Below are 16,557 nucleotides of genomic sequence, written 5' to 3'. Positions count from 1 at the left end.
GGGAGATAATTTGCCTTGTTTTATTTTGGGCAGAGACGACAGCAAGACAATAAAGTGAGTCCAGAGCACTGAGGCAAAAAATTAGTAATGGATTGTAGAGTAGGAGGAAAGTTGCTGAGGAAATGATTATCTTGATATGGTCAGAAAAGAGTTGTGGTACAAATTAGAAATTTAGTGGGTTATGGTCAGAGTTTTGTTCATTTTGACTTTATAGTAAGAGATGGTCATAATGTCTACATCCTCAATAAGACTGATGTAAGAAATATCCAGAAGACCCTAGCATTTCTGCAGTTTGTTTCACTGGCTCACATTACATTTGCTTAATATTCTTAGGTAATGTTTTATTCTTGTGAGTGGAATAAGGTGAACTTAAAGATTTACATCCCTTTTCTGGTTTAAGAACTTGCTTAGACCCAAATGTGGTGGTGCATGCTTATAATCCAGGGACTGTGGAGGCTGAGGCAGGAGGATCTCAAGTTGGAGACCAGCCTCTGCTGGTCAAGATAAGAAATAAAAAAGGACTGGGGATGTAACTCAGTGGTAAAGCAACCCTGGTTTCAATTCCCAGTACTGCAAAATAAATAGTAAATAGATGAGTAATATATCTCATGATTTAAAACAAAACCTGCTTCTCTTAAATCCCACTTTGGTCTGTTTGTCCTTTACTGCCCATATGCAATAAAAACAATATAACAAAAAGAGAAAATAGGTCAAATTTTCTTTGCTCTTCTACCCCAAAATGTTATCCTTAATGCAATAAAACGGGTTTTTGTGAGGACTGCATTTTGTTGCTGACTCATATGTAAGCCTTGCAATAGAGTAGGCAGGGTGGGTGTATAGGAGCCTTGAATTTCTTCTCCATCAGAGGCTCTTGAGTGGTGGAGGTGTAGGTGGGAGGGAAAAAGTTATTAAAGTCATGTAGAGATTTATTTTAAGGGAAATGTGAATGTATCTATGAGCGTGTGGGTAAAGGATGGATGTTATAACAATTTTCAGGGGATCCTGATAAAAACCCAGTTTTCTCCTGATTGGAAATCACCTCCCTGCAGATGAGCAAAAAAGAACTATAGGTCTGATGTTGGGGCTTCAGTTCTAAGAGCTGAAATGGTTCTGGTAGATGACTAAGTCCAAGAAGTAGGCTGCCAGAGTGTAATGGAAATGAATATTACTGAAGAAAAAGTCAGGAAAGCATACCTAGAAGGATATATACATCCTCTGCAGGATGGCTGACGTTTTGGATTTCTCCTATATCACCTGTAGCACTTTCCCTAGCACCAAGTACAATAGAATGTGTTCAATAAATACTCTTAATAGACTACATTTCAGAAAAATGTGTTACCTTTAATATCAATTATGTGAGCATGCAACATTGCTAAATACAAAAGTCATACAAGCTCACGATTGACTGCAGAGACTGCCACTCTTTTACTTAAAGAACAATTTAGGGTATTCTAAGACATCATAAACCACAAATCCTTTCCTGTTTTCACTTGAATACTATACATTTTCTCTTTGCTACTACAGGTTTCACTCAGAAGCTTTCCTGCCCAGCCAGTCCTGCCCAGCATTTCTTTACCCATTATTACTTCTTTCACGGGAAATAGCAATATCATTCATCTTCTAAAATGATACATTGGCCATCATATCTGAGTAAATCTCAGGTGTAAGGCAGGTACAGTGTGCTGCTCTGGGGGTACTAAGAATCAGAGGCTGCAATTTCTGTCATTGATTGGAAAAAGCATTTGTATGAACATAGGATAAAAATTGTGTCAGCATTGGGTGTTTACAATTGATAAAAAATAAGTTTGACACATTCACACTTGTTGCAAATGAGTCAAACTGAAATATTGTGTTTCTGGGCAATTTAACAAAATTAGTATCATTTGGCATAAGAAATGTAAAAATGCTAAAATTTACAGACCACATGTCAGAAATATACATTCTATGAGGTATACTCCCTAAAATAAGTTGTAATCAACTTTTATTTTGTTTGAAGTATGCTTTCTATAATCTGGTTACATCTTTATCATTACCAATTTAGGTGACTTTGAGAAAGGCAGTTCCCCTTTTTGGTACTCAGTTTTCTTTTCTAAACATTGGAGGCAATGCAAGTCCTTCTCCAGAACTTACCTACAGATAAATATATTCTTTAACTAGCTTTAATGTTATGGCATTGCCATAGAGAGTTCCTTGGACATAGACAAATGGACTCAAATCTTAATTCATCACTTATTCACTTTTTAAGCTTGGAAAAGTTATACCTTATTGAGTGCTACTATGTGAAATGGAATAAAGATACCACTTTAATTGAATTGTTTGAGGAATAAATGGGAGAACATGTGGGAAAGAGATGAGTATAGGAATGGCCAGTTAATAGTCATCCAATGCCTCTTGTCAAATCATTCCTTTGGTTTCCTATCTTTTCTTCCTCTCCTCAAATTCAGATCCATGCATATTATTGGCTTACAAACTAAAAATATTAAAATAAAATTTGGAAGATACAGTGTATTTTTTGCTAAACAAAATTTAAAGGATGTGAATGTTTTGGAAAGTCAATTTTTTATCTTCCCAGCTTGGGAATGTCTCTGAGTTTGAATATAGCAGACAAAGTAGCAGTAAGTGTTCAAACTCAAATGAAGCTCCATATGACTTTGCATTCGAGCACTATTTATATATATTCAAAGACACGCATGGCATCACATGCATTAATAATAGTATATCACATAGGAATATAAACATTCCACATATACTCAGCACTGATTTTAAACTTTGCAAAATCACATGAAATCAGTTTAGAATTCTACAACTTTAAGGAAGAAGAGAAATTTAGATTCCACAAGAAAACCATCAGGATAGTAAATGAGGACATCAAAAACCAATTATGTGGGTTGGTGTTTGAAACAGACTACCAGAGCTTATCTAAAATAGTCCCAGAAATTTCTGTTCACACTTGTGAGTATATTAATAGATGGATTTGTTTAAATTTTCATCAGATATTTTGGCCTCTGATGGGTTTTATAGAAGGACGTAACCTAAAATTTAATCTGTCTTCTAGAAGACTTAAATTGTTAACTTCCTTTTGTGTGGTAATAGCTAATGGATAAGATAATGAGACTCATACCCTTATCTCAGTCAGTGAAGATGACTGTAAAGGGAAATGTGAGCAGACTTACCTTTCAATCTGTCCCTACCTAGAGAGAAAGGCTGAGTTCCTAGCACAACTACATAGATTACCTGTTAAAATGATGATTTACTACCTACTGTAGCTGGAACTGTGCCTAAGCCCTTGAGGACAGCTTAGTGGGATCTTAATTGTAAAGAGACTCCTGGTGTCTGCTATTTGTCCAGTAACTCATGAGCCATTGGCATATTACTGGTTCCTTATTTATTACCACTGACAAAAGACTTCATAATACTGACCAGAAAGATTACACAGGTCACAGAAACTTTCCATAAAAGAACCATGATGTCAAAACACAGCATAGGCTACCAACAGTATTAGTGAAAATTTTGTTAGCATCTAATGGTGATAATTACTGTATCAGAATGCAATTCAAACTAATTATTAGTAAAAGTTTACAAACATTAAAAAGTGCATAATAACATTTGGATCTGAGAGGGCTGGAAAAAGACACGAAAGACACTACACAAGGGCTTTACTTTTGTGATTGGTGTCCACATGATTGCAAGGAGATCACTTTCTCCATCCTTTTCAGCCTGGTGGAGATAAGTTTTTCTCCAAATTTAAATAGTAATGTACAACATTGTGAGACATTTGATTCCACAGAACAAAATTTTCCAGTTCTTGGTATTATCTTGTCTTTTCTTTTGTACATTCTCAATTCTCCAAGGTTCTTACAACTAAAATTAACAACATTGGTTGGGAGAAGGCCCCTAATTGGGAAGGAATAGAACAACTTGACAGATTGAATTCCAGTCTGTGCAGTCTCCAAACAGACTGAATTCAGGAATATTCACATTGGTGGATATTTTCAAATGCCTGTATAATAAAGCAAATGAGTCTTGATGAAACTGTTACAGCTTAATTCATCAATACACAATGAAGGAGGGGAAAGATTATGTTATTAAAAAGTGTGTTCTGTCCTGTGCACACCACCACACTATGAAAAATTAAAAACAAAAACAAACAAACAAAAAAAGCCAGGCAGCCCTTTTAAAAATGAGTGGTATAAAAATTCACAGTAATGTACATCACTTTTGTTTTTCATAAGCAATCGAAGAAGGGGGCAGTGCTGAGCATCTATATTGTACAATACAAAACAGTGTAAAGAACACAGCAGTAACACACAGATACATAATGCTAAAAACGGTGCTTTCTAGATGGTTCTTTTACTGGGTGAATACTTGATCCAGAGATGTTTAAACTCTGGGTTCAACCAACCCTTTCCAATTAGACACAATTAAATCCTCTGACATTGTGAGGGGCCAGATGCTACAGGAATCATCATCTAGGTCAGTGCTACTCTCTACAAGCATTTCATCATATGGTCAAGTGAAAGGATCCATACAAAAATGACATCCAAACACAAGCCACAGGATTTCAACCATTGCTAATGACAGAGGTAGAGAAAAGTCTGTCTGCAGCCACAGCCTCTGCCCCCATTTTTAACATGATAATGAGCAGTTTCCTGTGATACAGCACAGCCATTTTCTTTTTCCTCTTTTTACTCATGGAAACAAATGCATTCCAGCAAGGCCTGGAATTTTGCCACATTGTCAGGTGTTGTTAAAGGTCAAAGCGGGGCTTTAGCTTTCAGATTTTGCTGCTTCTCCCTGGGCTTCCCCACTTTGTTCTGTTGAATTTCGCTGTGCATCATCCTCACCTTCTGTAAGAGAAAATGAAAAAAAGGATGAAGGCAGAATACAAACTATTCTTTAAATTTACTGGCTCGCAATATGTCATACTGGAACTTCTGACATACAAAAGAAGTCAAAATCTTCATACAGACAAGTGCATTTTCTTGGTGGTCAGAGTTCACCATTAAGGATGTAGCATAAGTTTTGAAAGCCTGGCTTATTCTGTGAAGTTAGGACAGCATGACTCAAAAATATAATAATATTTGAATTTTTGGAGTTACTAGTGATTGACAGGGGACAGATGTGAACATGAGGTTAAGGGAATAATTTTATTAAATGGGCCCATTGTGCTGACCCCCACATGCTTTCTTTTCCAAGAAGCAATTTACCTGCAGCCCTGCCTGGCTTAAGTGGACAGGATATGTCACATTCCTCAGCAAACTACCTGTTATCTACAGAACAAATGCAGGCCCAAAATAATGTCAATAAGATGAACCAAGTTACTCTGAATGGGAAGAATTTTGTGATCCTTTCCATGGACCAGATCCCCAAACCCAGGGAGATAAGGCTAATTCCTTTTAAGTATAAAATCTGTAAGAATTTATGGTAAGTATCCAATTAGAACGAGTCAGCATAGGCCAAAGTGACCTAGAGTTGTCATGGCAGTGGGGACTTGAAAGTCTGATGTCATCCTGCTATCAGTCAAAAGTCAAGAGGTGGACCTGGGTGGTACTATCTGGAAACTTCTCTGGGCTGAAGTGTAGGAGAGACATGCTGTTCCTCTTCTCTCTGAGAAGACCCACACCCTCTCCCCTGGGAGTGTCCCTTTCCCTTCAGTAAACTCATGCCTGTTACTCTGAGTAGTATGTTTGAAATCTTTCTGATTTGATTTCGACAAATGGGATTTGAAGAGGAGAAGGGATCTTCCTGCTGCCTCACTTTTCCAGAAGGCCACAGATCTGTAACAGCAATAAGTTATGCTTTTGATAAATAGATAGGAAGTATCATGGCCAAGTCATGCCACTTAAGTGTAGCTTTACAGGATGCAGAAGTCAGTAGTGTCTTTAAGCAGATATCAGAACTAGGAACATATTTACTTTTTTATGTTTGTTGTATTTGAAGAAATATTTAAAAACTATTTTTCATTATTGATAACACTTAGAATTAACTCAACTGATTTATCAGAGATTTTATTAATTTAAATTGAAAGTGATGGTAGAAAATGAAAGGACATTAGGTCAGTTGGTCTGTCTCTTCTCCTATAGTTATAGTGGCCCCTGGCCTGCCCTTAGAGAATATATATGCAAAGTTCTAATAATACCACCCTCATAACTGTACCCACAGCAGCAACCTTAGTCAGTAACATTGCACACACTGAAACTGAACAATGCTTTCACTTCATATTAGTTCACTTTGCAAGCAAGCTGTAGGCATTCCTTAACTCAAAACATTCATATATCTCAATGTGTCATTTGGTTACTGGGAGACCAATATGGCTTGGTGGGAAAAATATTTTGGGGTGTTACATGACATAAATTATATGCTAGCAATCTGTTATCATAATTCAAAGAATGGAGATAATTACACAGGTCCATTCTTTAGACTATAAAGTTTAAAGCCAATTACTCTTTACTCTTAGAAGGTACACACAAAACGTTTCACCAATCTCTAGTGACAATAAGTCCTTAGGGAAAAAGAAAGTAGTTCTTCTACATAAAAATCATATTCTGTTTTAAATCTGCACTAAGGATGTGACCAGGCATTAGTTATCATTGTTTGTACACTATTTGTATTGTTAAAGTAATGAGCAGGATTCCAAGATGTGCAGATGGCCTGAATCTGAGATATGTAGATTAGCATGCAAGAAGAATTTGATAAAAAGGAGAAGATGTTGTTAACCAAAGGAATAAAATCAAATTGAGGCTGATGTAAGATAGTAGAATATTTAAGGATAACAATGACTGCATATAATAGAAGATGAGAAATTTGACTCCCATGAGGACTGGGACTTTCTAGGTGTCAAGGGACATTATGGTGCAAACAAGCTGTAGCCAAATAGATGTTTGTTAACAAACCAAGGTAAACATAGGTAGCAATATTACTGAGTATAAACTAAAATGAAGTGGAACACTTAGAAATTACAAAGCAATTCATATAATTCTCAGCAATATTAAATTTGCCATTCTATATTTTTCATTTTTTATATTTTATGCTTACATATTGTATAGTTATTTTTTTGTAGCTGTTGATAATTTGCTTAGTTCTAGACTTCATAACTTGAAGAGAAACAGAAAATTTTGCAAGGACCTAGGGAATTGCAATTAACATTGTAGAAACATTTAGAAAAGGAGGTATTTGGGGCTGGGGATATGGCTCAAGCGGTAGTGCGCTCGCCTGGCATGCGTGCGGCCTGGGTTTGATCCTCAGCACCACAAACAAACAAAGATGTTGTGTCCAACGAAAAACTAAACATAAATAAAACTCTCTCTCTCTCTCTTTAAAAAAAAAAAAAGAAAAGGAGGTATTTGGCAGCATGAAGATATCTGGTTTATTTTAAATTGTGTAATTAGATACTTAAATATGTGTCAAATAATTTTATTTATATATTAACATAAAATCTTATTATCATTTGTTACTTATAAGTATTCATATAATTTAAATAATGTTATATTGTTAATAAGAAAGGTCTTCATACTAACAAGTCTTAATTTCAGGGAAAAAAGAAGAAATTAAATTATTGTGATTAAAAATGTCATAAATATTAAGAGTGGCTAAAATTATTAAAATAGCATATTAATGTAAACATGAAAATATAAATATAAAAAATGAACCAATTCTCAAAAACAAATTAAAAATGTATTTACTCATTTTATGACACCAAATTGTAATAATTTTCCTAAAGTCTTTCTCAGAACTGCTTTAAGAAGTAACTATGTTTAGTTATAGTAGAGAAGCAATGAAACCTAAAATATTAAAGGTCTTTATATTCCAAAGTGGTGATGTTAAAGTTTTATTATTAATCTTAAATTGAAAAGTTGTATCTGTGACCTACTGACATTTAGCCATTGAATAAAATCTGTATTTTAGGTCTTGTTGCTGAGTTGCTTCATTAAGGCATATATAGTCTTATTCGTTTTCTGACAAACTGAAGGCTTTGTCAGAGAAATTCTAATAGTGAAAACATATGAATGTTACAAGTGGAATCAGCAACTGATAAGTGTTTTCCCATAGACAAAATAATATGGCTTAATTGTGAATTCTTTTCAATTTTAAGTGTTATTTTTTGCACAAGTCTTCTCAAATAAACACATTCAGTTTTGATATTTGAAAAAGATACAGATGGAGAAACTAACAGGGAGCTTATTCTAATACTTTTAAAAGTAAGACTATCAAGAGTTTTAATTATTAAACTTGTTTTTGTTTGTCATTGGTGAAGTCAAACTCCTTGGATAAGAATTTAAAGTCCAGTAATAAGATATTTTCTTATTACAAGCCCATTTAATCATGAAAGAAAAACCAAAAACCCTTTTTATCTAAGAGTTACTTATTTAACAAGCTATTTTATTTCCATCCTTAATAAAACCTTTTCTTCTGAAATTATTCTAGAACTGAAGTCCGTCAGACTCACTTAAGAATCTATTAAATATCTGCCTGGTAAAGTTAGAATGGGCCAATATCATTAATGTAGGAGCTTCAACTTTGTTAAATGTGCTACATAAGCAAGGACTAAAATAAAAGCCATGTGTTTTATTAATTATATTAATAAGTTAGAGTAAAGACTCTGCATTTGAGTGGAAAACTGTAAAGAAAAGTCATCAAAAACAAAGTGGGAGTGATTTAGAAAGTAGTCATATACTTTCATCTTGCCCTAGACTATTTCTAACTCTTTCTATTGGATTACTTTCAAAGGTGGCTTTTTATGCCTCAGTCCTACTTACAGAAATGCTGTATATTATTCTATGTTCATAGAGAAATGTATATGAAATGACTCACCTGTCTTGTTGATATCAAGACCTGCTAATTTCAAGGCTAATTCATTGCTATTGCCACTCGCAGAGGAAACCAGGATATCATGTATTGCATTTCTTCTACCTGTTCTTCCTGAAGCAATAAAATCTGCATATGTAGTTTCCACATCAGTCATTGCTAACAAATATCCACATAGCAGGGACTATAAAAAAGAGGAAAATTAATAGGTAAATATAATGGTAGTCAATAGTATACATTTAACAAAAACACTTATTAAACTATTGGTCTGCAATATGAATGTGAAACTATGGTTTACATATTCACAAAACAAGGAGTGCTTTGATTCTTGTGCTAAGTATTTAAATCAAAGATCAGGGAGCTTGTTGTGTGAAGGCCTAGTAGTAAATGTTTAGGCTTTGTGGAACATAGGATCTCTACTCCAATTACTTAATTTTGTACTAATAATGTAAAAGTAGCCATTGACAATACACAGATGTAATAAACATTTTTTAAATTTTTTTTATTTACAAAAAAACAACAGGCAGAGAGCCAAATTTAGCCTTCATGACATATTTTGTTGATATCTGGTTTAGATAATAAAATTCTCTTTTTCTAATGCCATTTTAGCCAGTCTTCAGTCACAGAGAGATTTTAGAATCAGAGGTAGAGTCAAGTAGAAGTGGTTCAACCAACATAGGGGGGTAAGTAGTAAGCAAGTGTGCTATCCATAGTCTATGAATGTTAAAGAAATTGTCACAGTGAAGTACCTGGAACTTGGGTTCTGGTCCTTGTTCTGCCACTAAGTCATGGAGTGAATTTCAGAAATGCAATTTACCGCCTTATTCTTACATTGTTAGGAAACTGAAGCAGCTGGATAATGTGATAATACCTTCAAGCAAAGGTATCTAAATAATGAACACTCAGAACTACCTCACTTCTAAAAATCCTAAATTTAGAAATTCTCTCCTCTGGCCATAGTTTCCCTCTCTCCCTCAATTCCTCCCCTCCTCCCTTCCTCCCTCCCTCCGTCCGTCTGTCNTTCCTTCCTTCCTTCCTTCCTTCCTTCCTTCCTTCCTTCCTTCCTTCCTTCCTTCCTTCCTTCCTTCCTTCCTTCCTTCCTTCCTTCCTTCCTTCCTTCCTTCCTTCCTTCCTTCCTTCCTTCCTTCCTTCCTTCCTTCCTTCCTTCCTTCCTTCCTTCCTTCCTTCCTTCCTTCCTTCCTTCCTTCCTTCCTTCCTTCCTTCCTTCCTTCCTTCCTTCCTTCCTTCCTTCCTTCCTTCCTTCCTTCCTTCCTTCCTTCCTTCCTTCCTTCCTTCCTTCCTTCCTTCCTTCCTTCCTTCCTTCCTTCCTTCCTTCCTTCCTTCCTTCCTTCCTTCCTTCCTTCCTTCCTTCCTTCCTTCCTTCCTTCCTTCCTTCCTTCCTTCCTTCCTTCCTTCCTTCCTTCCTTCCTTCCTTCCTTCCTTCCTTCCTTCCTTCCTTCCTTCCTTCCTTCCTTCCTTCCTTCCTTCCTTCCTTCCTTCCTTCCTTCCTTCCTTCCTTCCTTCCTTCCTTCCTTCCTTCCTTCCTTCCTTCCTTCCTTCCTTCCTTCCTTCCTTCCTTCCTTCCTTCCTTCCTTCCTTCCTTCCTTCCTTCCTTCCTTCCTTCCTTCCTTCCTTCCTTCCTTCCTTCCTTCCTTCCTTCCTTCCTTCCTTCCTTCCTTCCTTCCTTCCTTCCTTCCTTCCTTCCTTCCTTCCTTCCTTCCTTCCTTCCTTCCTTCCTTCCTTCCTTCCTTCCTTCCTTCCTTCCTTCCTTCCTTCCTTCCTTCCTTCCTTCCTTCCTTCCTTCCTTCCTTCCTTCCTTCCTTCCTTCCTTCCTTCCTTCCTTCCTTCCTTCCTTCCTTCCTTCCTTCCTTCCTTCCTTCCTTCCTTCCTTCCTTCCTTCCTTCCTTCCTTCCTTCCTTCCTTCCTTCCTTCCTTCCTTCCTTCCTTCCTTCCTTCCTTCCTTCCTTCCTTCCTTCCTTCCTTCCTTCCTTCCTTCCTTCCTTCCTTCCTTCCTTCCTTCCTTCCTTCCTTCCTTCCTTCCTTCCTTCCTTCCTTCCTTCCTTCCTTCCTTCCTTCCTTCCTTCCTTCCTTCCTTCCTTCCTTCCTTCCTTCCTTCCTTCCTTCCTTCCTTCCTTCCTTCCTTCCTTCCTTCCTTCCTTCCTTCCTTCCTTCCTTCCTTCCTTCCTTCCTTCCTTCCTTCCTTCCTTCCTTCCTTCCTTCCTTCCTTCCTTCCTTCCTTCCTTCCTTCCTTCCTTCCTTCCTTCCTTCCTTCCTTCCTTCCTTCCTTCCTTCCTTCCTTCCTTCCTTCCTTCCTTCCTTCCTTCCTTCCTTCCTTCCTTCCTTCCTTCCTTCCTTCCTTCCTTCCTTCCTTCCTTCCTTCCTTCCTTCCTTCCTTCCTTCCTTCCTTCCTTCCTTCCTTCCTTCCTTCCTTCCTTCCTTCCTTCCTTCCTTCCTTCCTTCCTTCCTTCCTTCCTTCCTTCCTTCCTTCCTTCCTTCCTTCCTTCCTTCCTTCCTTCCTTCCTTCCTTCCTTCCTTCCTTCCTTCCTTCCTTCCTTCCTTCCTTCCTTCCTTCCTTCCTTCCTTCCTTCCTTCCTTCCTTCCTTCCTTCCTTCCTTCCTTCCTTCCTTCCTTCCTTCCTTCCTTCCTTCCTTCCTTCCTTCCTTCCTTCCTTCCTTCCTTCCTTCCTTCCTTCCTTCCTTCCTTCCTTCCTTCCTTCCTTCCTTCCTTCCTTCCTTCCTTCCTTCCTTCCTTCCTTCCTTCCTTCCTTCCTTCCTTCCTTCCTTCCTTCCTTCCTTCCTTCCTTCCTTCCTTCCTTCCTTCCTTCCTTCCTTCCTTCCTTCCTTCCTTCCTTCCTTCCTTCCTTCCTTCCTTCCTTCCTTCCTTCCTTCCTTCCTTCCTTCCTTCCTTCCTTCCTTCCTTCCTTCCTTCCTTCCTTCCTTCCTTCCTTCCTTCCTTCCTTCCTTCCTTCCTTCCTTCCTTCCTTCCTTCCTTCCTTCCTTCCTTCCTTCCTTCCTTCCTTCCTTCCTTCCTTCCTTCCTTCCTTCCTTCCTTCCTTCCTTCCTTCCTTCCTTCCTTCCTTCCTTCCTTCCTTCCTTCCTTCCTTCCTTCCTTCCTTCCTTCCTTCCTTCCTTCCTTCCTTCCTTCCTTCCTTCCTTCCTTCCTTCCTTCCTTCCTTCCTTCCTTCCTTCCTTCCTTCCTTCCTTCCTTCCTTCCTTCCTTCCTTCCTTCCTTCCTTCCTTCCTTCCTTCCTTCCTTCCTTCCTTCCTTCCTTCCTTCCTTCCTTCCTTCCTTCCTTCCTTCCTTCCTTCCTTCCTTCCTTCCTTCCTTCCTTCCTTCCTTCCTTCCTTCCTTCCTTCCTTCCTTCCTTCCTTCCTTCCTTCCTTCCTTCCTTCCTTCCTTCCTTCCTTCCTTCCTTCCTTCCTTCCTTCCTTCCTTCCTTCCTTCCTTCCTTCCTTCCTTCCTTCCTTCCTTCCTTCCTTCCTTCCTTCCTTCCTTCCTTCCTTCCTTCCTTCCTTCCTTCCTTCCTTCCTTCCTTCCTTCCTTCCTTCCTTCCTTCCTTCCTTCCTTCCTTCCTTCCTTCCTTCCTTCCTTCCTTCCTTCCTTCCTTCCTTCCTTCCTTCCTTCCTTCCTTCCTTCCTTCCTTCCTTCCTTCCTTCCTTCCTTCCTTCCTTCCTTCCTTCCTTCCTTCCTTCCTTCCTTCCTTCCTTCCTTCCTTCCTTCCTTCCTTCCTTCCTTCCTTCCTTCCTTCCTTCCTTCCTTCCTTCCTTCCTTCCTTCCTTCCTTCCTTCCTTCCTTCCTTCCTTCCTTCCTTCCTTCCTTCCTTCCTTCCTTCCTTCCTTCCTTCCTTCCTTCCTTCCTTCCTTCCTTCCTTCCTTCCTTCCTTCCTTCCTTCCTTCCTTCCTTCCTTCCTTCCTTCCTTCCTTCCTTCCTTCCTTCCTTCCTTCCTTCCTTCCTTCCTTCCTTCCTTCCTTCCTTCCTTCCTTCCTTCCTTCCTTCCTTCCTTCCTTCCTTCCTTCCTTCCTTCCTTCCTTCCTTCCTTCCTTCCTTCCTTCCTTCCTTCCTTCCTTCCTTCCTTCCTTCCTTCCTTCCTTCCTTCCTTCCTTCCTTCCTTCCTTCCTTCCTTCCTTCCTTCCTTCCTTCCTTCCTTCCTTCCTTCCTTCCTTCCTTCCTTCCTTCCTTCCTTCCTTCCTTCCTTCCTTCCTTCCTTCCTTCCTTCCTTCCTTCCTTCCTTCCTTCCTTCCTTCCTTCCTTCCTTCCTTCCTTCCTTCCTTCCTTCCTTCCTTCCTTCCTTCCTTCCTTCCTTCCTTCCTTCCTTCCTTCCTTCCTTCCTTCCTTCCTTCTTTCTTTCCTTTCTTTTTCTCTCTTACACTTAATGGATTAGTTCTTCACACTGATCCCATCTTTAATTCCTATTAATATTTTTAGTTTTAGTCTACCTAGGTCCACCATTATATTAATCAGTTGCCCATCAGTTATTTTTAACTTATTATTAGCACCAAGAAATTCCTTTGATTTATTGTAATTATTGCCTTCCAGTCTACACTTCACTCTTGGGAAAACACCACAGTATACTTACTCTGTTCTCACTACTGGGGACTGAGTGTTGCCAGAAAAAGACACAAAATTGTGCCAACTGGCTCACCTAGAAAGTTCTGATTCTATTATTAGTATATACTACACTTGTACAGAAATGCTTTTGTTCCCCTCCAGTTGACTCTTCCTTTTTTTATTCTCTGCAGGAAGGATTCCAAGCCCTTTCCAGTCCACACACAAGACACCAACTGTTTAAAATATGACTCTGTGTCTTCCTTTTTTTGAAAAGATATAGGACTTCTGCTATGAGTTCTCCTTTTCCAAACATGTCTGTGGATTTTCTTTCTCTTCTGGATGAATTGGGCTTTTCCTTTTTAATATGTGCTGTTGATTTTATTTCCTTCCATCTCTAATGACGTCACCCACTTTACATTAACATAACATACTATGTTTGTAGAAATTTTCATTTCTCTCTCTCCCTCAACATCAACATCTATTCACTTGCCAGTTAATCATTTTATTTGATGTCACTCATATTTATTCTCTGTAAAATAGAGGGGACTCTTACTGGAGGATTGTGGCTGAGTGCTCCCATTCCCCAAGATTCTCCATGACTTGGTCATGCTGCCACAAGAGTGACCTTTGGCCCATTCAACAAAATCTAACCTACGACGTGTAGAACACATTCTGAATTTTTAACATTTCTTTTAAGGCATTCCATGATCTGGTTAGGACCCACTTTTGGTATTTTACTTCAACCATTTACTCTTATACTTGGTATATTGTAGAATAATGCACAATATTTTTCCAGAGTTTCCCTGCTGGTGCTCAAGTTTTTACTCCACCTGGAATGCCTTTACTCAACAAACTTGCTTGTTGAAATGGACTTAGCCCTCAAAATTTAGCCCCCAAAGAGTCTTTCTTTTACCACTTTTCCCTAATTCTTCTCTAACTGTGTGAGTCTGATTTTTGCCTGGACAGGTCACTTACATTCTAGCCAACATTAGGGTTACTTCTCCTTCCAGACAGATTACAGACTCTATCAAGACAGAAATTGCATTTTGTTTATACTTCAATCACAATTCCTAGCAGAGTCACTTGCAAATCGTGCTGAATAAAAGTATGTTGAATAGAAATGACAAATGAAAAAGAAACATACTACTTGCCTTTCATCAATAGCCACAGAAAATTCTCCTGCTTTCTGATTGTATTAAATTATTCAACATTGATCTATGTCAATCTAGAATTTTTACAGTTCAAGAATCACAATCAGATAATTCAAGTGATCTGCTAATCTTCACATAAGTAATAATTCCCTGGGATTTAGGTCTATCAAGTTCTATCTTACTTTTTCTACTTTACTAGGTTATTTCCATGAGGATGTTTGAATAAAATTTTTGACCTTGGAGTAATTCAATGCTATTGGTTGTAAAGGTATTTTTATTATCTATAACACTAAGACAATATTTAGTATTTGTTACTTTAAAGGTTTACAATTGAAAATGCACATCAGATGGGCAAAGCATATCTTATAAATGTTTAAGGGAGGTGAAGGTAGAAGAGTAAACTCCAGTCATTTCCACTGTAAATCTGTTTTTATGGCATTTCAAGAAATAGGCTTTAAATAAAAGTACTATTATTTCTCATTTGGTAACAATGTCATAAAGTAGGAAAAAAAGTCCTGATTTTTCAGATAAAGAAAATACATCTCAAAGACTTTTAGTGACCTCTGAATCATACACAGAACTATGACATAAACCCAGATCTTATTTTGTAATACATGTCCTTGTTTTGTTCTATTAATATTTTTCTTGGTAGACTGCTATAATAATACATGTGGGGGTTTTATTTAATTAATTTTGCTTGTAATAATTTTAAGATAATATGAAGTATCAATAATAAAGCAGAGAAAAGTGGTGATATGAAATCGGCATATTTGGGAATGTTAAAATATTCTAGTGGTGGCAATTCTACTTATGAGAGGAATCAACAACTGTGGATTTTGACATAGTACACTCCCAGGTTAAGAACACATGCAGGGGAAACTGGGACTATGAAAGATATGACTGTATGTTGTGCTTTTCTTTTAAATGGACTTTACATAAATTTCATTTGGATTGCATAAAAGAAAATATAAACAACTGTGAGAAGATCTTATTCCTATGAACATCCCCTCTCCTGAACATTTTAAAAAAATATTTATTAGATTGATGTGAACCCAAATCTACACCTGGAAAGTAACACAGAAACTAAGTTCCAGGCTTCTAATTACAGTAGCCATTATACTTATTGTAGTAATAATAACTATTATTATAAAAATAGTATTTCATTTATTATTTTTCTCCAAATAATAATAAATTCCTTTTCTAATAAAAGAATAATAGTTGGCAAATAGCACACACTAAATATGTAAATGACAGAATATAACTATAAATAAAACATACAAATGCTGTATATTGCATACTTTTATCTCTCCATTATTATTGTTCTTTCAGAGACTTCCTGTTAGGTGTTCAAACATGGTTGCTTTCACATGCATGGATGGCTATTTTTTTCAGTCTAACAGTTTTATTTAGTGATAACAACTACCTGAGATCCAGAAATATCTTTTACATCAAATATATCACTATACAGATGACTAATAAAAACTTTTGTTTTGAAATACTGGAGAACTGTCCCCAAAATCTATGTCTTACAGATATTCACACACAAATAAATAAATAGAAAGAAATTCCCAAAAAAAGTCAAATAAATGTCAGCAACTGATAGAAGTTTAATAAAATAGCAATTAGCATATATTGTGACCTTATAAAAATAAATAGAAAAAAAAACATAAAAACTAAACAAAAAGTGGACTTTCATTTCTCACTAGAGTTTCCTGTTTGCATTGCTAAAATTAGAACTTTCTAGACATGAAAAAAATTAGTGTTAGATATAGACAAGGAAATATGCTGGGTATTTTTTTTCTTACCCAACTATGCAAAATATCCAATTATAGTAATATTTAAATTCTGATGGGAGAAGGAAAAAGACCTTTTATTATTTAAATACTGACCTATTCAAAATTTAGATTAAATTTTAAAACTTAAGTCTCAAAAAATTGAGATTTAAAAATTCAATCAAAATTCATGAATAAGAACTAAGCTTGCTGTTTCTTTTTCCCCTTAAAAAACCTCACGTTCTCTGTAACAACAGAAGCATCATAATGTTGTGCTCTAA

The 16,557-nt window shown here is 37.2% G+C and overlaps 1 protein-coding gene across 2 annotated transcripts in view; it reads right to left on the bottom strand.

Moving 5' to 3' along the window:
• Positions 1-1,320: 1,320 nt before the first annotated feature.
• Pkia (cAMP-dependent protein kinase inhibitor alpha) overlaps positions 1,321-16,557 on the bottom strand; it is a 91,216-nt gene continuing 75,979 nt past the window's right edge. For both annotated transcript variants that reach the window (XM_048783088.1, XM_015485889.2), the window contains 2 exons: positions 8,812-8,989; positions 1,321-4,847 (listed from right to left, as the gene is read on the bottom strand). In XM_048783088.1, the coding sequence (XP_048639045.1) occupies positions 4,768-4,847; positions 8,812-8,962 (231 nt within the window). In that variant the 5' untranslated portion in view covers positions 8,963-8,989 and the 3' untranslated portion in view covers positions 1,321-4,767. The remainder of the gene's footprint in view (positions 4,848-8,811; positions 8,990-16,557) is intronic.

The sequence above is a fragment of the Marmota marmota genome, unplaced genomic scaffold, assembly GCF_001458135.2.
Source record: "Marmota marmota marmota unplaced genomic scaffold, marMar, whole genome shotgun sequence".
NCBI classification, from domain to species: domain Eukaryota; kingdom Metazoa; phylum Chordata; class Mammalia; order Rodentia; family Sciuridae; genus Marmota; species Marmota marmota.
The sequence above is the reverse complement of the archived record's forward strand: the minus strand, read 5'-3'. Positions and strand labels throughout refer to the sequence as shown.